Source organism: Panicum hallii, chromosome 2 (genome assembly GCF_002211085.1).
Source record: "Panicum hallii strain FIL2 chromosome 2, PHallii_v3.1, whole genome shotgun sequence".
NCBI classification, from domain to species: domain Eukaryota; kingdom Viridiplantae; phylum Streptophyta; class Magnoliopsida; order Poales; family Poaceae; genus Panicum; species Panicum hallii.
This window is the reverse complement of record NC_038043.1, coordinates 47,128,463-47,152,364: the sequence shown is the minus strand read 5'-3', so window position 1 is coordinate 47,152,364 and position 23,902 is coordinate 47,128,463. Positions and strand designations below refer to the sequence as shown.

General features: G+C 44.0%; 2 protein-coding genes across 4 annotated transcripts; one reads left to right on the top strand and one right to left on the bottom strand.

Annotated features, from left to right (window-relative positions):
* The first annotated feature begins 12,357 nt into the window (after window positions 1-12,357).
* LOC112881477 (acyltransferase-like protein At1g54570, chloroplastic) lies at window positions 12,358-18,062 on the top strand. 2 transcript variants are annotated; one of them, XR_003226478.1, is made up of 14 exons: window positions 12,358-12,802; window positions 13,892-13,943; window positions 14,019-14,074; window positions 14,267-14,425; window positions 14,517-14,621; window positions 14,926-15,029; window positions 15,215-15,336; window positions 15,527-15,635; window positions 15,757-15,887; window positions 16,030-16,399; window positions 16,518-16,631; window positions 16,940-17,025; window positions 17,103-17,228; window positions 17,703-17,741. XR_003226478.1 is itself a non-coding variant. In XM_025946179.1 (14 exons), exons 1-14 carry the CDS (start codon window positions 12,472-12,474, stop codon window positions 17,891-17,893), a joined length of 2,040 nt encoding a protein of 679 aa, XP_025801964.1. In that variant the 5' UTR covers window positions 12,363-12,471; the 3' UTR covers window positions 17,894-18,062. The 2 variants fall into 2 exon arrangements, 1 of the variants encoding a protein (XP_025801964.1); XM_025946179.1 differs by having other exon boundaries at window positions 12,363-12,802; window positions 17,119-17,228; window positions 17,703-18,062.
* Window positions 18,063-18,177: 115 nt separating this feature from the next.
* Window positions 18,178-23,902, bottom strand: LOC112881476. Of its 2 annotated transcripts, none has more exons than XM_025946177.1 (7): window positions 23,745-23,902; window positions 21,542-23,115; window positions 21,206-21,457; window positions 20,429-20,509; window positions 19,313-19,454; window positions 18,816-19,234; window positions 18,178-18,477 (listed from the first exon to the last, which is right to left on the bottom strand). In XM_025946177.1, the coding sequence occupies exons 2-7, from the start codon at window positions 22,772-22,774 to the stop codon at window positions 18,421-18,423; spliced, it is 2,184 nt and encodes a 727-aa protein (XP_025801962.1). In that variant the 5' UTR covers window positions 22,775-23,115; window positions 23,745-23,902; the 3' UTR covers window positions 18,178-18,420. The 2 variants fall into 2 exon arrangements, with proteins under 2 accessions (XP_025801962.1, XP_025801963.1); XM_025946178.1 differs by having other exon boundaries at window positions 21,542-23,059.

Genomic DNA, 23,902 nt, shown 5'->3' with positions numbered 1-23,902 from the left:
AAAGAGAGAGTCCCATCTAGTGACCTTCCATAGTGGACAATACTCGAGCCAAATCGACTTTATCCTTGCTAGGAGAGAGAATAGACGTGCCTGCTTAGATTGTAAGGTGATACCCGGGGAGGGTGTTGTCCCCCAACACAAGCTTGTGGTGGTGGATTTTCGTTTTCGGGTACATGCCCACCGGGACAAATGTGCTAAGATTGCGAGAACGAAGTGGTGGAAGCTTAGAGGAGAAGAGGCACAAACGTTTAAGGAGAGGATGCTAGGCGAGGGACCTTGGGAAGAAGGAGCAAACGTAGATGATACGTGGCTAAAGATGGCGACATGTGTTCGGAAGGTGGCCTCAGAAGTGTTTGGTGTGAGTAGGGGAGGCAAGCAGGAAGTGAAAGAGACTTGGTGGTGGAATGACGAGGTGCAAAAGGCTATTAAGGAGAAGAAGGAGTGTTTCAAACGTCTTCACCTCGACAAGAGCGTAGCCAACATCGAGGGCTACAGATTAGCGAAGAGGTCTGCAAAGCGAGCTGTAAGTGTAGCGAAAGGTCAAGCTTTTGATGACCTTTATCAACGGCTAGGTACGAAGGAATGAGAGAAGGACATTTATAGGATCGCTAGGACCCGCGAGAGGAAGACAAGGGACATAAACCAAATCAAATGCATCAAGGATGGGACAGATCGACTTCTGGTGAAGGATGAGGAGATCAAGGACAGATGGCGAGAATACTTTGACAAGTTATTTAATGGGGAAAATAAGGGTCCTACCTTCGAGGTTGACGACTCATGAGAGAATTCAGGAGGCAGAGATCGGGGAGGCTTTGAAGAGAATGAAGGGAGATAAAGCGATGGGTCCTGATGGTATCCTCATTGAGGTGTGGAGATGCCTGAGCGAGAGGATGGTAGTATGGTTAACTAAGCTTTTTAACCTAATTTTCCGGTCAAACAAGATGCCGGAGGAATGGAGGAGAAGTATATTAGTACCGATCTTCAAGAACAAGGGAGATGTTCAAAGTTGTACTAACTATCGGGGGATTAAGCTGATGAGTCATACGATAAAGCTTTGGTAGAGGGTTATCGAGCATCGCCTAAGAAGATTGACAAGGGTGACCCAAAACCAGTTTGGGTTCATGCATGGGAGGTCGACCATGGAGGCGATTTTCTTAGTACGACAGTTGATGGGGAGATATAGAGAGGAGAAGAAGCACTTACACATGGTCATGTGGTGGGCCTTGGAAAAACATAAAGTCCCAACTAAGTATATTACCCTCATCAAGGATATGTAAAAGGATGCGATGACTTGTGTTCGAACATGTGATGGCGATACCAGTGACTTTCCAATTAAAATAGGACTACATCAGGGGTCAGCATTGAGCCCTTATCTATTTGCTTTGGTGATGGATGAGGTCACAAGGGACATACAGGGTGATATCCCTTGGTGTATGCTCTTTGCTGATGATGTGGTGCTAGTTGACGAGAGTAGGGCAGGGGTTAATATGAAGTTAGAGCTGTGGAGACACACGTTAGAGTCGAGGGGGTTCAGACTGAGTAGGACCAAGACCGAGTATATGATGTGCGACTTTAGCCCGACTAGGCATGAGGATGGGGACGTTAGCCTCGAAGGTCAAGTGGTGGCCAAGAAGGTTACTTTTCGGTATCTAGGATCAATACTTCAGAAAGATGGAGACGTTGATGAAGATGTTAGGCATAGAATTTCAGCCGGTTGGTTGAAGTGGCGGCAGACTTCTGGCGTCCTCTGTGATAAGAAGGTGCCACAAAGACTAAAAGGTAAGTTCTATAGGATGGCGATTCGCCTGGCGATGCTATACGGTGCTGAATGTTGGCCTACAAAAAGGTGACATGTCCAACAACTGAGTGTAGCAGAGATGCGTATGTTGCGTTGGTTCTGCGGGCATACAAGAAGGAATAGAGTCCGGAACGAAGAAATTCGAGATAGGATCGGGGTGGCACCTATCGAGGAGAAGTTGATTCAACATCGGTTGAGATGGTTTGGACATGTACAACGGAGGCCTCCCGAGGCGCCGGTGCGTAGTGGAGTTTTAAAGCGGGGTGATAATGTAAAGAGAGGTAGAGATAGACCATAGACTAACTTGGGACGAGACGGTTAAGAGAGACCTTAAGGAGTGGAATATCGCTAAGAAATTAGCTATGGATAGGAGCGCTTGGAGATTAGCGATTAACGTACCTGAACCGTGACCTTTGTTACTTTTTGTTTAACCCCTAACTCTTCCTTTGTCTTGTGCTCTTTTTGTGTTTCTTATTTTTATTTTCTGTGGGTTTCATCTTTAGCCTACCCCAACTTACTTGGGACAAAAGGCTAAGTTGTTGTTGTTGTTGTATTGTGTGTGTGTATATATTGTTTTACTTCCCCCATTAACTTCCCTTCTTATTTTTTTATTTATATTCCCCACTAATGTGTTTGCAAGAAAAAGAGATGGCTCCTTGTTTTTCACAATTTGATTTTTGCTCTAGACTACGTATATATATTGTTTTACTTTCCCGTTAACTTCTTATTGTTTTATTTATTTTTCCCACTAATGTGTTTGCATGAAAAAGAGACGGATCCTTCAATATTTAGAGCACAAAAATCGCATATATATGATGTGTTAATTGCTCTGAATTTAAGAATTGTTTGCATAAAGAAGAGATGCCTGCTCTCAACTAATGTGTTTGCCTGAAAAAAGAGATGGCTCCTGCAATATTTAGAGCACCGAAACTAAATAAATTTGTGCATATACGATGTGTTAGTTGCTCTAAATTGAAGATGTTTTTGCATAAAGAAGAGATGCCTCCTGCAATATTCAAAGCATGGATATTAAATATGGCATACAGATAGGAGCTGTCTGGACTAGCCAAGGAGACTGCCTGTAAGACCACACAAAGAGCAAGCAGCTCGAGCTCACTCCAAGACAGCCACAGGCAAGTCATCCTTGGCTATCTTGACAAGCTCTTATCGCCATCTCTCTCTCACTCCCTCTCTCTACCTCCTTCCCTCTCGTGTAGAGGTGTAGTCAATAGTCATGTTTGTGTGTCTTGTATGCAATGCCGATGCCTCCATCGGCTATTTATACTATCCATGTACAGAGATGAAAGATGGAAGCAACCAAAGCCTTCTCTTGACAGAGAACGACCCATGCTGCATCGAACATATCCGAAGTTCCTCCGCTTCCTAGAAATATTCAGGCTCATCCAGACTATACATATTCCTGTATATATATGATTCGGTTACACGTTATCGTTGCCGAAATCGGAAACCGGGACCGGAATATATGCCACCTTCTTGCCACGCGTGCCTGCATATCTCTGCGAAGATCATGTAATGACTTTCAAGAGATTGGATCCTTTTGACCTTCATATAGTTGTTCGGATATGGGGGAATTTGGTGGTCAATTGTGTAGGTGTATTTCTATGGACGCGCAAGTCTGTTCAACTGCCTGACAAATTACAACGCCCTCCTGTCTGCACTAGGACTCAGTTCAGACATGTTGATCTAACAAACCGTGTTAGTTGTTCAGTTAGCTTGGCAGCTAGCTGCATCATACACATTTATTTCACAGCTTTTGACAAATTTTCAGACGGCGCCTGCATTTCTACTACTACTGCATCAATCAACAGCTCTGAACAAGGCGAACACTGTCTTGACTCTTGAGTTGCTCTTAAATATTGATTTTGTAAGGAATGGGGGTAGGGGAAATGGCAAGTGTTCCATCCATTACACAGACAGGAACGATTTAATTACGAAAGGGTGCCTAGACAGATGTGCCAAGCGCCCAAAAAAGAGCAGAAGGTAAACAAAGACTGAATACTGTTCGAAATCCGACAAGCAAGAGGGATCCCATGGAGGAGCTTGAAAAGATCAGTAACAAGGGGAAGTAAGGAGCGCAACTTACCATCCTATTCGATGACTGAAACATAGTACACGATAATGTACATGCGCTGCAACCGGAGCGGATACATTTTTGCTCAAGGAGAAGGCCCAAGCAGTAAATCCATTTTATCAACGATGGATTACCGACAAGAGGTGGGATCTGTTGAGACATGTACAAGTATTTCATTATTCCTTTTCTTTCGAGCAATTAGTTCATTATTTCTTTTCATAATTCCTAGCTGCAAAGTCACTTTCACTTCAGAATAGACTTTGTGGAAACACTCTGCATTCTTTAATTCCACAAATTTTTTAGTTTTTTTACTAATAAGAGATAATGTTCCTTTCTTATTATCATATAACCTGTCTGTTACATTCGAGAATAACGTGGGGGTTAAAGAGTCAGAAACATAACATATATACCAGTTTCCATCGGACCATTGGCAAGTAGCTCAGACAAAGCATTCATACAGCCAAATTTCTTCAAACAAATTAGCAAAGTGCAAATGTTTTCTCATTACTTAGTAAATCACAAGGCTTAACAAGCATTTCCATACATTCTGTGATTCTATCTTTTCTGATTTTTCTCCCACCTAAATGAAGAGATAACAGTGACATTGCATTTCATAACAGGTAACAGCTTGACAACTATGCCTGCAGGCTGCAGTTGAAAGAAATGAATAGAATAACGACTTTTTTTTTGGCACATGTCGTCTCCATCCTTGTGTGTCCTTCAACAAGAAACCGTGCCGGCTGCCCCTTGCTTGGGATGATCAACATTTCATCGGGTTCTTCCGTCGATGGATGCTTCGTCCAAGCCTACGCAGTGCTCATGGTTACATGCTTCAGCTGCACACTCCAAGTCAAGTGAAACTATCGATCGGGTTAACTGCAGGAAAAAGAGGATGAACAACGTGTGCAGCATGTCAAGCGCCTAGCTTTCAGTTGAAGAAGAGACGAGCCTGGCATGATAGATGGGAGCCACTCAGGCTAGCCAAGGAGACTGCCTGCGAGACCAAGCGCAGCAGGACACATAGCCACGCGACGCGTTGCGTCCTGCAGCAGGAGGCCACAGGCAAGTCATCCTTGGCTACCTTAGCAGGGCTCCCATCGCCATGCAAGGCCACTCCTCTGCCAGCTAGCACACCATGCTTCACCAGCTCAAACGATGCTCATCACCAGCTCAGATAAGAGCCGCCCGGACTGGCCAAGGAGACTGCCCGTGAGACCAGAGGAAGAGCAAGCATGTGCGCAAGGCTGGGCTCGAGCTCACTCCAAGAGACCACACCACAGTCAAGTCATCCTTGGCTATCTGGACAGACTCTTATCGACTACCACTCTCTTCCTCACACACGGTGAGTGGGTGCGTCTTGTTGTGTGCCACCCAGTGCGTGCACATCGGCTATTTATATTGTCTGTCAAGTACAGAAATGGGTAAGTGATGAGGTCATGGAAAATGGAAGCTGCCAAAGCTCTCTCTCTCTCTCTCTCTCTCTCTCTCTCTCTCTCTCCCCACCCGGAGAACGACCCTTGCAGCATCGAACATATCCTCAGCTCCTCATTTTTTTCTAGAAATGTGGCGATCCCATCCAGATTTCGTATGTCAATGATTTGGTTAGGCACCTTATCCCTTGCCGAGATCGGAAAAACTGGGACCGGGAATATATGCCGCGAAGATCATGTTGACCTTCACAGGGTCGGGGTCATCTGTTGACCTTCGTAAAGTTGTTGGGATAGGTGTGGATTTGATCCCTCGTGTAGCTGTACTGGCCGGTGCAAAAGAACAGAACACTTTTCCTGTGTATAGTTCTTGTGATTTCCATGGGCCCATCATGGATGTTGACCTCTCCCTAACCAATTACTGAAATTCACACCTAATTCGTGAGCCTTTTAAGATTTGAATTAGTGATGTTGCTCGGTGATCGCCAATCAAATTTGTGATTTTCTCATGCTACGCAACGAAATTCAGAAAACTTGCCCTTGTATTTCTGAAGTTCTACTATGAGTAGTCAAGATAATAGCTTGAACCTCCGAACAAGTGCACGTCTCTCTCTCTCTCTCTCTCTCTCTCTCTCTCTCTCTCTCTCGGGGGGGGGGTGATGGAAATGTGCTGCAGCGTGTGCAAGTGAACATTTTCTCTAAATTATCTTGCAAGGAGTGGCTATTTCTTACGGGATAATGGCAGGTGCTCTGCTGAGGAAAGATTTAGTTCCAGAAGGATGCCTGCAGAGAGATGCTAGGCTCGAAGATAAACAAATGATCAGAGGAAGAACTAAAGCAGGCTACTGTTCCAAATCCGACAAAAAAGGGTACTAGATAACTGTGAGCTGCAACAAGGAGCAGTTACTGAGGCAGAAAGGAGTGGATCTTGTCACCCTGTTCGATGATAAAACCATAGACAGAGAAGCAACCCTCCACTCATAGTGGCTGTTGCTGCGGCGTGCATGGTTGCCACTAGATGTGTTGGCAACCGGTGTGTTATTTCGTCATCGTTGCTGTATGCCATGGATTTTGGTGTTGTATGTATCCACAATTCTTTTTCTTTGTTAGCATATGCTGCAGAACTCTTGCTGTTCGTTCCAAAAATAAAATGATAAAAGCATAGATGATTATGTATTTGTGCTGCAACTGCAGAAGATCTGTCTCTTTTCAAAGGGAAACCACGAAGTGTAATCCCGGCTTTCGTCAAGGAGGGATATGAGAGTAAACTTTTTAACATATAATAAATTTTATAATTTTGGTGACTAGTGTGCACAGCTGAGTAGAGTTTGCCTTGACGACGTACAATGGCTTCACTATATATTGTTTTAAAAAAATTATCTAATAAATTGTGTTGCTTTCATGAATAATGTGGAGAACAAAGACTCAGGATCAGAACATGCACTTCAGTCTCCATTGGATCACAGGCAATCAGTTCTCAAGCATATTGTTCAGACAGCCAATGCAAATTTCTCCAGACAAAGAAGTTAATCTGGGGAATAATTTTCTTCTCGCCACTTTCCAGGAGTTATTTCGTTCAAAAAAATGAACAAAGATTTCCTCTATTCTGTGCTTCATCAGTTCTTCAAGAAGTCCCTCACAAAATAAGAACATGCAGCAGTGGAGTATAGTTTTTTTTTAAAAAAAAAGATACACCAGAGTATTAATGCCATTCCACAGCATAACCACCTATGACCTATCTACCTTGACTCTGCCTGGAGCTAAAGGAAATGAACAGAAGCAGGGCAAGACGTCCCTGGCTCAAGGCAACAGAAAGCAGTTCACGGCTACATTTCGTCTGCAGGTCCATCCATCCATTCGTCGTCCATGCACTAAAAGTGCTAGCTCTTGATCTGATTCTGCTGCACACACCAAGAGTAAACCGAAGGCTATCAAATTGCATTCATGGAAGAAGATGAACAATGCAACAAGCCAAGTAGCCAAGTGCTATGTATTCAAATTAATGCATACAGCCACTGATCTGGCAATTTTTGCAATGTCATGTGCATAACTGAACATGCATTGCAGATAGACATTTTTGTTCAGCGAGTATATGTGATTCAGTGAGCGAGCGCGTGCAGCAACTGATAAAACTGAAGAGGAGATGAGCCTGGCATGAAGGGTGAGAGCCGCTCAGGCTAGCCAAGGAGACTGCCTGCGAGACCCCACGCAGCAGAACGGCGCGTTAGCCTCCTGCAGCCGGAGGCCAACACAGGCAAGTCATCCTTGGCTACCGGAGCAGAGCTCTCGCCGCCATGCGAGGCCCCTCCTCTCCTGCTCCGCAGCTTCACTCTCGCAGTCTCACTACTACTGTCTACTGTGTCGCACCTCCCGGCTCTCACACCTACACTTTCCCGATTTGGGCTGGTCGTCGTCGTCGATGGTTTCTGCACCACCTCGCCGCCTCCATTTATAGCAGCCGCGGATCAAGTTGATAACGACGGGGACTGAGAACGGGTGGGTTGAATCGACGACGCCCATGCCGCTGAACCGATCTCTTTCCCTTATTGGAAAACGTACTAACAGGAATATGTTCTTCCCCATCCCGCAATGATTTGTGCGGTGCCGCTGCAGCTGCCCATGCTCATGTCGCCCCCACCATGCAGCTCGGTCGAGCGCCACGCTGGGGCATCTCTGCAACTTGCAGTGAGGAGATCTGTTGACCTTCTGAAAGTGAAGGTAAACAGCTAAAACATCACATGCGCACCCAAAAAAAAAATTGTTTCAGTTTTTTTAAAAAAAAATACAAAAAAAGTGATGCTGTTCTTTTGGGTGATTTGTAAAGAAGCTCTGCAGAATGCGAGGTGATTTGTTTCTAACTCCCTGCTCCGATGTGCTGGAAGAACTCTCATGGAATGCAGCTGGGTTTCATGGCTAACGGTTCTGTTCTTTTGGGTGTCTATACTGGCGTTCAAACGGTGAAAGCTGGAAAACGTGGCTCCACGCAGCTACTCCTCCTCCTGCTGATTATTCCGCTATCGGAAACTAGTGGTGATGGGAATTTTTTCCATTTTTGTCGGGTCTTACAATTCGGCGTGGCTATCTGGACGTCACCAGTGACCTCAATTGCTCCAGCTTTAAATCAAGCCCTCGATAACTTGTCGCTCGCGATCGCAGATTTCGGCCAACCATCGGAATCTTTCCCCTCAGCTGTTCAGTTTCTACCTGCACTTTTTAGTGCTCGCCGATACGCCTCGATGTATTTTTCCTCTCTGTTCTTATCCCCATAGAGGAAGCTCTGTGTGTTTTCTTTTCTCCAGTTTCTTCTCTTTAGCTCCAAACTTATTCGTCTTCTCTTTTCCACCCGTAGTCCAGAGCTCCAGCAAGATCGCGAATGGCCATGTTGCTTACAAAGCCCGGGAGGTAACCACGCCAGATGTTGATATGATCCGAGTCGCATTTCAAGCCTAGACGAAGGCAGTTCACGTCTTCACGACCACTTGAACGGTAAGAACGAGGAGCAAACGTACTGTAGCTGTTTATTTCTACGTGCACTTTGTGAAGATCGTGCGGAGCCCTGCGCCTCCGTGTACTATTCCATTCTAGTAGTGCCGGTAGCATACTAGGCCAGGCCGATGATATCATTTGGGCCGTGTCTCGCTCTCCCCACGACTGGGCCTCCCGTGTGCGGCCTGCTTCGGCGGATGCGAACGAACCAGACAGACAGACAAAGCGGCCTGCCTCAGCTGTTTAAAACACCTGCACGCACGGCATGATCCAATGAGCAAATGAGGAGTTTGGAGTCGCTGATATACCTTGGAATTTAGTTTCTCAAGCATACATAATTTAATAAGTATAAAACTTTTAATATAGTTAAAAATATAAGAATTAGTTTACTATAAAATTTTACCATAATTGAACCACGGAACCACGAAAAGTGTAGCTATGAATTAATTATAGAAAAGTATATATCTGAAAGTATAAAAAAAATATTAAATTTATTATATCGTATGTTAACTGCATGAATCTACTTACGTGGAGTCAAAAAAAATAGACTTTCCATTTTATAAATTTTTTATATTTTATTAAGATTTTTCAAAGATTTAGCCAAAATAAATATAAAAGAAAAAGAGAAAAAATACTGAGAGAAAACAATTAGGGAGGTTATATGTCTGGTATCGCGATCTGAGGAGTCTAGACGGATAGTTTTATTATCTAGAGAGGAAATGTAGACTCGCCTCAAACTTTAGGGAGGGAGGTAAAAAGAATCTTTTTTCTGTTTAAAACATCTACACGCACGGCCCAGCTTAAAATGATCCCGCAGTCCCATGCCATCTCGGCGGGATCTATTCATAGCACATGCGACTAGCAGCTGTATCATCGCACATTCCGCTGAAATATTCCAAAATAAAATAAAATATTCTAGAATAAAATAAAAGGCTGAAAATAATAATATTCCGGAGATAAAAATTTAAGATAAAATAAATTGTTTCGAAATATTTTTATCTTATTTTAAAATATTTTATTTTATCCTGAAACATTAATCTTTCGGCGTGGCGCGTACTATACAGCAGCTAGGCCTTGTTTAGATGCACTCAAAATGTTATAATTTTTACACTCTCTCCATCACATCAATTTTGGGACCTATGCATGGAGCAGTAAATGTATATAAAAAAATAACTAATTGCACAGTTTAATTGTACATCACGAGATGAATTTTTTAAGCCTAGTTAGTCCATGATTAGATAAAATTTGTCAAATACAAACGAAAACGCTACAGTTTCAAATATTATAAAGTTTTGCAATCTAAACGCCCTAGTCGAAAAATAGCGGTCCCTCGTCTCGGGCCCTTGGCGGAAGAGAAGACTAGAAGAGAAGAGAGCGCGATAAGGCTATTCACAATGAGAGTTTCATGGGGTGTTTTATGACATTAATTAACCTGCCACATCAGCAATTTGGATGACATGGCACGTCATTTAAGAAGTAAGAGTTTCATGGAGTTTCATGAGGATGAAACTATGTTAATCGATTTCCAAGAACTTGGAAACCGTGTGAAACCTCCATTGAGAGTGTTTTATTTCATCTTCACACAATTGAGTAAATTCTATTGGTTATTTATTTGCAGCATTTAATTAGTATGTTGGCATATGAAATAGTGAGACGAAACTCTCTATTGAGAGAGGGTGTTTCATCCTTCTACAAAGTTGATGTGGCATTCTTGGAAATATGGACATGAAACCTTACTGTGATTAGACTTAAGTTATCTCTATCCGACTATTCCCGACAGCGCACGCTTTCCTCCGGCGGCGCCGCACCGGTCAGTGCCCGCCACGTGCGTCGCCCGCGGCTCTGGCTGCTCGCGCCGCCGCACCCGTCCTCGCGTTCCCACGAGGACATGCATGGTGGCCCTCGTGCATGCCTGCAGGCGTGCTCCACACGGTACGCGCGCGGCGCCGCCCTGGCTTCATGGCGGCCCCGGTACGGCAAGATCGGCGACGCGTGCGCCGCCCGTGCCTCGATGCGCCCGAGTATATATATCTTGCACGGCTCGTGCTCGTGGTAGACGACGCAGGGCCACGCAGGACGTCGCCGACCGACACGTGGACCGCCGGTTCCACTTGCCGTACGCGTGTCTACTCGCTCACCTCTCTCGCGGACGGATGTGGCTTGGATGTGCCCGCATGTTCTTTTGCAACTTCGTCTACGGCAGGCCGCAGGTTGCTGATGCCTGGCTAGCTCGCTGCATGGTTGGAGTTGAGTTGTTCCGTAGGGTTTCAGGACGAATGGCTTTGGACGCACATGGTATTTTCCCAAAACGGACAAGGAAAAAGGTTGCAATTTTGCAAAGCTAGGTTGATGGCTTTCCTAGGTTCAGCGCCCCAGTCGTTGGGAGGTATCGTAGCGCCACCACCTACTAGTTATTTTCAACTTCGACGAAGCGTGCCCAACTTGAGAATCTCTGTAGTACAGTAATGCTTGAATAGGGTATCTGATCCGTCGGACGTCCCTATCCACTCATTCGCTGCCTCGCTCGTCTCTCGCCTCCTTCATTGTGTGCGCCGTCTGCTTCCTCGCTCATTCCGACGTTCTCCTCCCCCATCCCGGCGGCTCCTTCCCCGACACCGGCGGCGGCACCTCACCCAACCCAACATCATCCTCCCAACCCGGCGTCTCACTCCTGGCAACACCTCCACCTGGCGTGGAGCCGGCGCGGATCCTAGCGGCTCGGCTCGAGGCCGAGGCGCGCGCGAGCGGACCAGCCGCCGGCGGCGCGCAGGGCGCGTGCAGGGTGTGAGGCGGTGGCGTGTGCAGGGTGGAGCGGCACGGGCGTGCGGAGGTGCGGGCAGAGTAGCTCGCGGCGGTGCGCAAGCAGAGTAGAGCGGCGCGCCTGGAGGCGAAGGTCACCCGGCGCGGGGCGGAGCGGCTCGCGCGCGGCACCAGCGTGGCGCAGGCGCGGGGGAGAAGCAGCGTGGCCGGCCACGGGCCGCCGCTCCCCACGGCTTCCCCCGTGCTGGCCGACGGTGGAGCTCCGGGCGGCGTCCATGGCGGGGTAGGTTTTGGTGCATGTTGCAAGCGTATGTTCCACGCGTTTAAATGTTTCAGAAGAATGTTGCAAATATTTCATGTGGATGTTGCAAAGTAGATCTAGATATTGCGATGTTGCATATGCTTCACAAATATGTTGCAATTGCTTAATCCGGATGTTGCATTTTCATTGAGATGTTCATCTGGATTTTGAATATTCCATAAAACATGAAATAGATGTTACCGCGGATATTTTATTATCATCAGATGCCGTAACTTTTCTCGACATATTTTCTAATATTACAAAATAATTTTCTATATTGCAGAAGTTTATACGTTATTTTCCGGGCGCTAGCGACGCCGGTATTTTTATCCGGAAAAAAAAAACTCGAGAACCTGTACTCCCGAGCGATCGAGCTGCCTGCCCTCTCTCACTCTCTCTCTCTCTCTCTCTGACAGAGCGGCCCACCTTTGGGGGGCTTCCTACGTCGCTTCCCCTCTCCCCCTTTTTTTTGTCTGTCGCCAATCACGCCGCGATACACAACGCGCGCACTGCTGCTGGCCGCGGTGATCGAGAACGGCCCGGGTGGTCAACCGACCTCGCTCCTCCATAGCCTGCCTACTAACTACTAGCTTTCCAGCCACCGGCCATGCCGGTGGCGCCCAGCGCCGCGGCGGCGACGGTCGCGCCGCCTCGCTCCCGGCGGCCGCCCCTCGCACGCGCGCCGTTCCGTCGCGCGTCCGCCGCGCACGGGTGGGAGCCGAGGAGGCCGCGCGCGGTGGCGGTGGCGTCGAGCTCGGCCTCGGCGTCACCGCCGCCGGGCGCGGCGGCGGCGAGGAGAAGAGGGCTGAGGGAGTACGTGGAGGCGGCGGGGGAGATGGCGCGGCGGAAGGACGGCGGGCCACCGCGGTGGTTCTCGCCGCTCGAGTGCGCCGGCGGTGAGCGCGTCCTCGGCGCGCCCACGCTGCTCTACCTGCCCGGTATGTTACTATGTACGACCATTTCCCTCGAAAAAATAATGCGTCGTCTCTCGCTTAGTGATCTCTCTATCTTTAATTTTGCAATCTGAGTGCTCTTTTTGAAATTTGAATATCTGACAAAGCACAGCTGATGAGTTTAACTTTAACCTGAACATTCCAATGTGGAGAAGCTATTGCCGTGTTACTTTTTGACACCCGTCCTTTTCAGCAATCAAAAGGAAAGAAAAAACTTGCACTGCTGTTTCTAACATGCTTACATGCAAGGGATGTAAATTGTCATATTGTGCAGGCACTAACAAAATACTAACATTATGCAGAAGGGATCTAGCATTAGTTTAAGTTAAAATATTTCGGTACAGAGCTGTATTGCGGTATTGATCTTTTTTTTTATATCATTTTAGCCTCTATACATTATCATCCACCATTTAAACTTGTGTGTCATGTGCGTTCCATAGGCAGCAGTGCAGAATACAACGTTTTGTAGGCAGTTACAGGTTTTGGTGGCCATACGATAATTCAGGACAACAGTTGTAGTATTATTTAAGCGCATCATGAACATAGCGCGGCACTAAATTATAGGCAACTTGCCGACGATTTGGTGGCTTGCCTGCTCATGCCACCCAATTAGTTTTGTTGACTTGCTGCAGGTCATGCCGATGCCATAAACAACACAAGAGGATCTGACAAAACTCTATGTGGACCATGTGCTGCTTTCTCACTATGCTTTGTTCTTTGAAAAGGGCCGCTTTTCTCACTGTTAGCATGGGGAAAATGGCAAACGGTTTACTGTGTGGTAGGTGATGGCTGCTGTAAGTGGCATGGTTAATGGACAGAGACATGCCGACATGTCACATGTGTGCTGTTTGACTGTTTGGTGGACAGAAACGACTGTTGTAGTGGCACTGAATCGGAATTTTGTTCTTTGACAGATTCAGACAATGCTGAAAATACAATCCCCATGTGATGTTTTTGCTATCTAAGTGAAATCGAGCTGTCCTGTAATGTTAGAACACCTAAACGATTGGTACATTTCATTACTTTGGTTTCTCAGAAATTTATCTGATTTAGATTTCGATCGGATCCTTGCAGGAATCGATGGAGTTGGTTTAGGACTTATCCGCCACCATGAGAAATTGGCAAAGTAAGAGCAATTCTCTATGGAAATTCATGACTTATTTTTTCTTGGATGCGACCAATGAACTGTTCCAAGCTGCAGGATGTTTGAGTTGTGGTGCTTGCATATACCAGTTGAAGATCGCACGTCCTTTGAAGGTACGTCTTTATCATATCGATTTTTCAGAATCAAGTAGACAGCAGCATGCATTTTCTTCCACAATTCATGGGAATGCACTGTACTTGTAACTTAGATGGTTTCTTCCAAAATTATCTCAACTTCAGTAGTTCAATCATGACTGCAACATACAGGATTATAAAATCTCCAAAAACTTTGTCGAATGAATGCAGGACTTGTTGAACTTGTTGAGACGACAGTGAAATCAGAGAGCTCAAGAGCATCAGACAGACCAGTCTATCTTGTTGGAGAATCAGTAGGAGCATGCGTCGCCCTAGCTGTGGCAGTGCGAAACCCAGACATCGATCTGGTACTTATCCTAGTAAACCCAGGTCTTGCTGCAAGTGACTACGGTTTTTGTATTCCTCTGATCTTTCAGTGATAACTTTTTCCCGGACTCATGGAATTTGCCTCATCTTGCAGGAACATCATTCCATAAGTCACAGCTGCAAACTCTCTCAGCCTTCTTGGATTTTGTCCCTGAACCCTTCCATTTGACCACTCCACAGCTGCTAACTTTTCTGACAGGTTTTGATTTACATCTCTACACTAATCTTTTTGAGAAATTCTACACTTGTTTTGTTAGAGGAATGGCATGCTTGCTTTGATTCACTCGAAAGCAAGTACTTTTGCAAAAATATTAGGTGGATGAGATGTAGGCGTCATCTGTTTCCTCAATGTACTGCACACATTCGCTGCCCCTTGTCAGATCTGCTTCTTGTAGTTCTTCACTGAACATTGCACAATGGCTGAAGATAGTTGACTATAGCATGAAAAGTATACTCATTTGACTTGCATCTGCTGAGTGCTTATTATAGTTTAATGCTTTTAGGGAACTTCATGAAGATAACATCAACTGTTGTTGGACGTGGCTTCTCTCCTGAAGAAGACAATACATTATCAGAGATCACCTCCAGTTTGTTGGCTTCCCTTACGGTGAGTTCAAAAATGTCAAAACATATGAAGCTATTTCCATTACTGTTTGTTTTTTAAACTGATTTTATGAACACTTTGATGCTATTTCATTTTTCAGTTCGTATCTGTTATTCGGTTGGAAATACAGCAGTTAAATTTATTTCTACGCCAGGATCTTAATTCTTTTTTACGTTTTTTTGTTGCAGTTTTTAGTTGATATTTTGACAAAGGAATCCATAATGTGGAAGTTGAAAATACTGAAGACAGCAGCATCATTTGTGAATTCCCGTTTACATGCAGTCAAAGCCCAGACTTTGGTACTAGCCAGGTAAGACTCACTGAGGGTCATACAGGCAAATTAGGGAAGAATGCTCTTTCTTCTTCCATTTGTCATCACTCTTAAAAGTTTTGAGAATAACCGTATGAAACATGCTTTCCATGGATTATATCCATGAAAAGTTTATTTGTACATATTTTCCTACTTCAGACTTGATCCGAAGTTGATATTGTTTTGCCAGTGGAAATGATGAACTGCTGCCTAGCAGCCAAGAGGCTGAGAAGCTACGTGGTGCTATAGAGAAATGCAGAACACGCCTTTTCAGAGACAATGGCCACAAAATCTTACTGGTATGCCAGCTAAATTTTTGGTCTCTTTTGTATCACTCTTCTTATGGGTTATGGCCACGGCCAGCTACTGTTTACAAGCATTTCTAAGTCCAGATGAACAATGACACAAAATACCTGACAGGAAGCTGAATTTGATCTTGCAACCACCATCAAAGGAGCTGGGTACTATCGCCGCTCAAGGAAGACGGATTTTGTTTCAGATTATTTACCGCCAACTCATGATGAGCTCCAACAGGCTATCAATCGTGACAGGTACATTTCTCTAGCAAGTTATACCCCATTTTAGAACATAAAAATACAATTTTACAACGAATGGTATAAATCCCATAGGAATTCTGTGAAGTCGCCATTCCAAATAGTTCCTGAAAGCTACTGAATTTCTGAAAACTTTCAGGATCCTAAACTTTATCACTGACCCGGTGCTACTATCAACACTGCCTGATGGGAAGATAGTGAGGGGACTGGCCGGGCTGCCAAGGGAGGGTCCTGCCGTGCTGGTTGGGTACCATATGCTCTTGGGGCTTGAGCTTGGACCCATGGTCACAGGGGTGCTGAGCAGCACTGGAGTCCACATCCGGGGCCTGGCTCACCCCTTCATGTTTGATAAGAACTCAGAGCAGATCATGCCAGACTCAGCTCACTTTGATCATCATCGGATCATGGGTGCGGTACCTGTCACGGCGGCAAATTTTTACAAGCTCCTCGCGGACAAGGAGTTTGTGCTGCTGTACCCTGGAGGCGCGCGGGAAGCGCTTCATAGGAAGGTGAGGGTTTGGCATGTTATTTGATTGGCTTTTGACCAAGTCATGTCTTGGCGACCATGAGAAGTCAAAGCGGTAAGGCCGTAACGGTGAGATGGACACTGAGGGCTGTGGTTTTCAGGGAGAGGAGTACAAGTTGTTTTGGCCAGACCAACCTGAATTTGTGAGAATGGCATCCAGGTTTGGAGCAACGATCATACCATTTGGAGTTGTGGGAGAAGATGATATATGCGATGTAAGTGCTATCCTACTCCTACCGACCACCGTGCTACTTCCTAAGTTTGAAATTACAATCCGTATTTCATTTCCTGGATAAGGCTTTGACCAACAACCGCCCTTTTATTTATGTGATATCAGAGTATACTCATAAGAAAGTATTTTTGAATTGGGATCTAATGGCAGCACAAGAATTATGTATTGATAGAGTAATTGTATTGGTAAAATGTTTATCCTAAAGAAACAAAATACGCCTTGTAATTTCCAATGAAGAGAGTATCTCAGTTGGGAACACAAACTTGGTTGATGATTAATCTACCATCTCAGTTGTTGCTAGACTACAATGATCTTCAGAAGCTTCCCTTCTATGATATGCTCGACAAGGTGCTAACTCGTGATGGCCTGAAGTTAAGGTTTGCTGCTCAAATTCAGAAAATCTCTTCTCTTTTCTCCTTTCCCTTTTTGGGTTCTGTGTAATGTCCTGATGTAGAGTTGTGGTTTCAAAGGACTGATTCTATGGGGGAGCTACAAGATCAAGGAATGCACCCTGTAGTGGTTGCGCCGAAGGTACCAGGGCGGTTTTATATCGTCTTTGGAAAGCCTATTGAAACAAGAGGTACAAAATTCAAAAAACAATCAGATGACACCCTCTTAAACTTACTCCCTTCATTCACTTTAATAGGCATCTTAGGATTTTAAAATGTCTTTAGAGGTATACTTTGACCATCAGTTTTCTTACAATATAATTAGACATCAATTGCTACAAAGCTAATGTCATATTAAAAGATATTTGAAATATGAATATATTCATATAACCTTTTATATACTCCTTAGGATACATATAACTTGAGTAGCATATACAATTGGTAAAATTTATTAAGCATGACCTTTGAAAATACTAATTTGCCTACTAAAAAACGAATTGAAGAAGTAGTGTTTTTCAGGCATTCTCTCTTGAGAAATTAACATGCTTTATCTGTTTGGCCACCAAATGACAAGGCAGGATACATGCTGATGTGTTTCTAAAACCTGATGTATGGTAATATTTTTGAGAAAAAATCTCATTACGTTTGCTTGGTTGCTTGCATAGGGAGAGAGAAGGAACTGAGAGACAGAGATGAGGCCCAACGCCTCTATTTGCAAGTCAAATCTGAAGTGGAGAGCTGCATCAACTATCTGAAGGAGAAAAGAGAAAAGGACCCCTATAGGAGTATACTGCACAGGCTTCTCTACCAGGCAGTTCATGGTCCGAACACAGAAATACCCACATTTGAACCGTGAGATGTTTAGTTAGAGAATACCGTTAGTTAGAATCCACACCGACTGTTCATATTATTCTTATATTTTTGTCAACAAAGTGGTTTGTTACCATTATCCCCAACACAATTATGTTCATCGATTTGATTGAAGCTCATTCAAAGCATAGGTCAATAAAATTCAGTTCATAAAAAAGAAGTATTTATTTAGGTAGGAGAACTTATCCACAATGAATTGGGGCTGTATGCATAGCCAAAACTCCTTTTGCATTATCTAAAAAAAAAAGATCTCATCAAACAGTGCGTGGGTGCAAAGCAAGAAGAGAAATTATTCTTGGATCTGTTTTGGCAAGAGAGAAGATGATGGCATATTCACCCAGTCACAATGCAATACTCTAATTGAAGATCATACAGCAAAGTAGATGAAATGAGCTATTTGATCAGAAGGTTAGTACTGTACATCTGGATAACGGGAATAAACAGAAGAGAAGTTAGTGACGAAATGATATGCACAAATTTCATCTGCAGCTAACACAAGGAGTGTACAAGGTCTTAGTTGCTTATGTCGAAATATTTAGGATTTGCTGGGAAGTCGTGCTCAATCCGCAGCTGCCAGGAAAAAAGAATCAGTTAGCCAGTGTCAAATGGAATGCCATCAGCAGTAGTCGGCTTTAAAAGATGTCATGTGCTAAGTTTCATGAAACATACTTAAACATGGCTGGAGTGATGTATCTAGTAATGCAAATATATTGGAACAAAGAGATAAAACAACAACAACAAAAGATAGCTTATAATTTTTGCATCCCAATTGGCAGTTTTGTGGATACTGAATGCTTTCTATGTTATAGGTTCAGATATTTCAATCTCACTGTTTCATAAAGAAACAAAACTATCATTGAGCTAGAAGGGTGAAATATACAGCCTGAAATATGTTAATTGCCACATACCTCGCCTTCGTCAGCGTCTGAGTGCCTTTGAGGGAAGACAACTCTAATATCATTGTAGAGATAAAATCTTCTTTCTCCCTCGGTCTGAGTACTGCGACTGTGGAGTTCTGATGAGACATCAGATTTGCATTGCTGCCTTGATTTTGATGACTTCTTGGAGAAAGGGCTCAGAAAACGTAGGTGCAGAGCATAGCGAAGAACACCTCCAGCTGAAATATCATTGACCTTGGAAGATCTGCAGCAAGATTTATTTCCACCTGACAGACGTGTGTCTATTTGACAGCAGCAGCCATCAGCATTGGTGTCATTTTCTGAATTCCCTACTATAATGTCACATTCCATGGAGCAACATCCTGCATCTGAGCAACCTTCCTTTTCTGACTCATCAATTGAGCAGCAGTTATGCCCCTTTTCAGAACCTGCAAAATCAAAAACAAATATTATTAACTTGAACTCCGTAATTTGGATTTATCTACCAATGGCATTAGGTTTATTACATTCGGAAAATAGAGCACCACACTCTCTAAGTTCACTTCCACACTGGACTGACTCGACCTTTACGTCACTGGCCTTGCTTCCTTCTTTGGTCGGATAAGAGGGACAAGCAGAGGATAGAGTGATCTTTTGCCGCATGAAAGTCTGTCCCATTTTACAATATAAGAACACGAACTTGAGAAAAAGAAGTAAAGAAATAAAACTAAATAATTGTGACTCCTAAAGGAAGAAATTAGACACCCATTTCATAAGAAAAGGCATAAATCATTCATGCACCTGGCAGTACTTACAAAATGGCACCAGATGATCAAGCATTTGCACCTTATGATACATTACAATTTACTTATTTACTCCCACCACCAAGTACATCAATATAAACTGAAGTGGCAATACTTTCACTAACGGGCAGCAATTAATTTTCTGGCTTGGTATAGTGGGCAGCCTTGGTTGGCTACAACCAGTAAAGACTCATAGAAATCCCTGCTTTGATATTGGGCAACCCCACCTCCCCTCACCCAAAATTAATAGATATAATAAAATGAATTTAGAAGACTTTCTACAATTAACTCTAATAGGAACACTGAGATAACCCAGACGTTCTTCTTTTGTCTATCTACCAAAAATAGAAGTCCATGAATGGCACTGAACCACATGTCTCAATATGTATATGGAATCCAGCAATATTAATTGAATTTCAACATAAAAGCTAAGAAATAAAAAATATGCCATTTTAATAATCAACAAAATCAAGAATCACAACAGAGTCAACATGATGCACATTTTCTGTCATGACATGTCAAATAAGAATCTGAGCCATACATAAAGATAAGATAATAAGCAAAAAATGTGTATCATTGTATGTTAGGCAATAAAAAAACTCGGTCCTAGGGGACCTCCCCTGAGGTTTTCTTTGCGTAGAGAAGATTCTCTTGCGCAGGACCGAGAAAAGGCCCCAGAGACCAGCTGCCCAGGGCGCACCAACCGGTTGCCCAGGACGTGCCTGTGGCCAGGTATTACTCTGTAAGCAACTGGTGGTTTTGTGTTACTTTGAAACAGCCGACAAGGGGCCTTTTTTTGGTGCCACCAGAAAGGCTATAACATGTACTGATTTCTCATACCTTGGTTCCAGCAGGCATGTCACTCAAATCATAAGCACAGAAGAAGGTGTGAAGTGGTGTCTTCTCCGGATTACTGACCACCTGCCAAACAAGAGTTTTCCTTAATGTGAAATACACAAATCATTAGAAATATGACCATTTAATAGAAGTTATTGAAGAACCAATCAGAGAGCAATCTGAGGGAGGTGAGGTGCACTATCTAAGTCCCCAAGTTAGCCCCAAACATGGAATTAAGGTAGCATCATGAGCTCAATGGGCCTATCACAATTTTATAACTCCAAATAACAATAACACAATTGCAGTCCTTTTTTCGCCAGATGCAGAAAGGTGCTGCAATTTTCTTTTAGATTGGCTCATCAACTGAATCAAAAGTTTAAATATAACACATAAGGGCATGCAGACTTCAAGATCAAGGTGTAATATGTGCCATCATGTCTAACAAACGTGCTCCAAACATGTGGGTTTATCAAGTCATGCATACACAATAAATCGTTAAAATTGAACTTCACTGTGCATACTTCCCGAGACAAACAATAGCAACTTTACCATGAAGTGAAAAAGGTACATATATTAGTTACAACAGAAAGTTAAGCTCACAGAAACTTTCCATGACAATAGATACTAAACTGAGTTAAATCATGCAAGATTCACTACTATTATCATTATCTGAATAAATATCTTAGCATTGCAAACCAATTGATAAATATAAAAAATACACAGGCCACAGTACATCCCAATCAAAATCAAAAAATATTATAAGGTCAAGCAATTCAGTACCAGCTGTATGCGGCCTTTAACAGGTATGCGTAGCCGACTTTTTGCTGACCGCGAATCACTGTTACTGAGGCTTCTTTTGAGTTTTGGGCTTTTGCTATTGTTTGCAGGCAACCTCTCCGCAAGACCAATCGATGAATAGTACAACAAGGAGTTATCTTCATCGATGCTTGTTACTGTAAATGGAAGCTTCTGAGTTGGGGGAGAGAAGTTACCACCAGTCACGTTAAGAATAGCCAGAAAACCATCAATACTCTGCTATGAGAATAAAAAATTAAGACAAAAAACAACATGTCTGGTATCCTCATCAAAAGTTGAGTAATAGAAAACACGGCGAACCTGATTGTCTTTTCCACATGAATAGCGACCAGATAAGAGAGACTCTTCAAAGGAGCCAACCAGTGACCTCCTTACAGGGAGGAGGTTCAAACTCCTAATACATCCAATGCTTGGGGACACAGGGGCAGATTCTGGGATCCAGTTCCGATATCTTCTATCAAAACTCCTCTTAGGGGTCATTGTATCAAATCCATCATGAAAAATACTGGTTTCTTCTAACATATTTCTCATCCTTATTCTAACACCATACTCTGAATAATCTTCACAATTTGATTCCCCCATTTCCTTCAGGCCAAGGAAATCACTTACAATTTCTCCCGTTAGATCCCGCTGAGCTCTTGTAGTCCTCATTCTATGCATCCATTTTGGACCAAGCGGAGAAAGAGAGAGTGGAGGAGAATGTGATAATCTTGCAGGCGGTACAGACACCCTTGAAAGATTCATAAACCTTTCAGCTCCTGGTTGATCTGAGCATGAAAAGAATTCCTTGCCCTCAAGCAAAGGACCATCGGTGAATACATTAGAACTAAACTTTCCGACACCCTGGTCTGTACTCCAATTGGAGTATCTCAATGCTGGCTCAGTAGGTGACTGAAAGGAATCAAGAGTTCCAATGTTGGCCTTTTTATTGTCATGGAAGCCAGAAGAAGAGAGCTGTCTAACACAATGAGTGTGCTGATTTTTGACATCGCCAGAATCAATGTTCAGTGCATCACCATGGAACTGTCCAGCAGGAAGCACATTGGTTAATGGTGACAATACCCTTTTCCTTGCCTGAAGTCCATGCTGTCCAGCCGATGAACCACGATTACCAATGACTAAAGATGAATGGATTTTGTCAGCTACCATCATATTAGGAACACCGGTGGAACAAGCAGTTCCTGAATCAAACCCAACAACCCTCACTGCAGGCATCTGGGCAGTAGATCTGAATTCATGGAATGATATATAACTTGGATCTCTTGATTCAGGAATTAGGCCTTGGAAGCCTGCAGGATCATCAGTGGAATGGCTGGTTCTGAAATGGCTACTGAATTCATTCGAAGTGCCCAATGCAGATTTTCTCTTGAAAACACTGGTGGATGGGCATGGAAATGCGCTTCTACTTGAGCATCCTACAGGAAGGTTACCCGAATTGCAGGGTCCACTAACACTGAAATGAGGACTGGTTACAGGTGTACTGAGTGTAGTTGGCACTTCCTCCTTTACCATAGGAATTTGAGGCAAACCCATCCCAATATCGCTCACTCCAGCGAACGAAAAATGAACTTGCTCTTACTTCCAGAAGATGTTTATTCAGATGTTACAATGACGCTCCTTACTTTCCAACTTCCAGTAATATGAACAAGAGAAGGTTCCAATAATAATCAGTCCCACTCTATCAATACGAGAGGATTACCTTAGAACCACATCTAGATTTCTGACACAAACCCATCACTAGTGAGGATGTCACCGTCCCACCACCAATCATGTTCTTATAGTTACTGCGACAATTTGAGATGAAGCACAACTTGGAGCCTGAACAAGCAACAAGAAACCTCGGATGAACCATACCAAGAGATCAGATCACAATCCTGCAGATATAGTCAAAGTCCATCACCACACTGCTAAATAAGCTTAGCTTATGACAAAGTTTTTTCAGACTTTATCACAAAGAGGATTCCGAATTGCCAATATAATTAAGCTGCAAAGTCATCCTAGGAATATTAACAAAAAAACACTATGAACCAGCAGTTAATGCTAATACTACGACGCAATGCAGCAAAATTAGCAATCCCCAAAAAGTTTGGAAGGTAAAAAAGCAAACCACCGACATTAACTACTATCTGCTCCACCACACAGCAATCAATCGAATCCGATCCGCAGCAAATCGGGGTGAACTGGTCTGCATTTTCGAAACACGCATTTGGATTCCAGGGCTCGCAGCAACGAAGAGAAAAAGATTCCACAGTAGAAAAAAAAAGCAATCCCTGCAAGCAAGCAAGCGCATCCTATAACCAACCAAGGAAGAGATGAACTAGATCAACTCCTCAGGTCCAGACTGCCAACGCCCCCTCCACGGATCTAGATCGAGGCGCGATCGGCCGGCGGCGACCAGAAACCAGCCACAGCACCACGATCGGGGCCCAAACGGATCGTACTCTGCTGCCGGGTTAATTCGGTCGGAACCGTTGGGGATTGACGCAGGATCAACGGGAATTACCGAGACATTGATGCGGCATTCTTCGAGCGATTCCCCCTCCTGGTTTCCGTGTGGTTCTTCTCGCGAGTCGCGGCCTCGGCCTCCCCCTTTGAGGATGCGTGGGTTCTTCTCTCTCTCCTCCTTCCTTCTCCATGGCTAAATAGGACGATAGGGGAGCA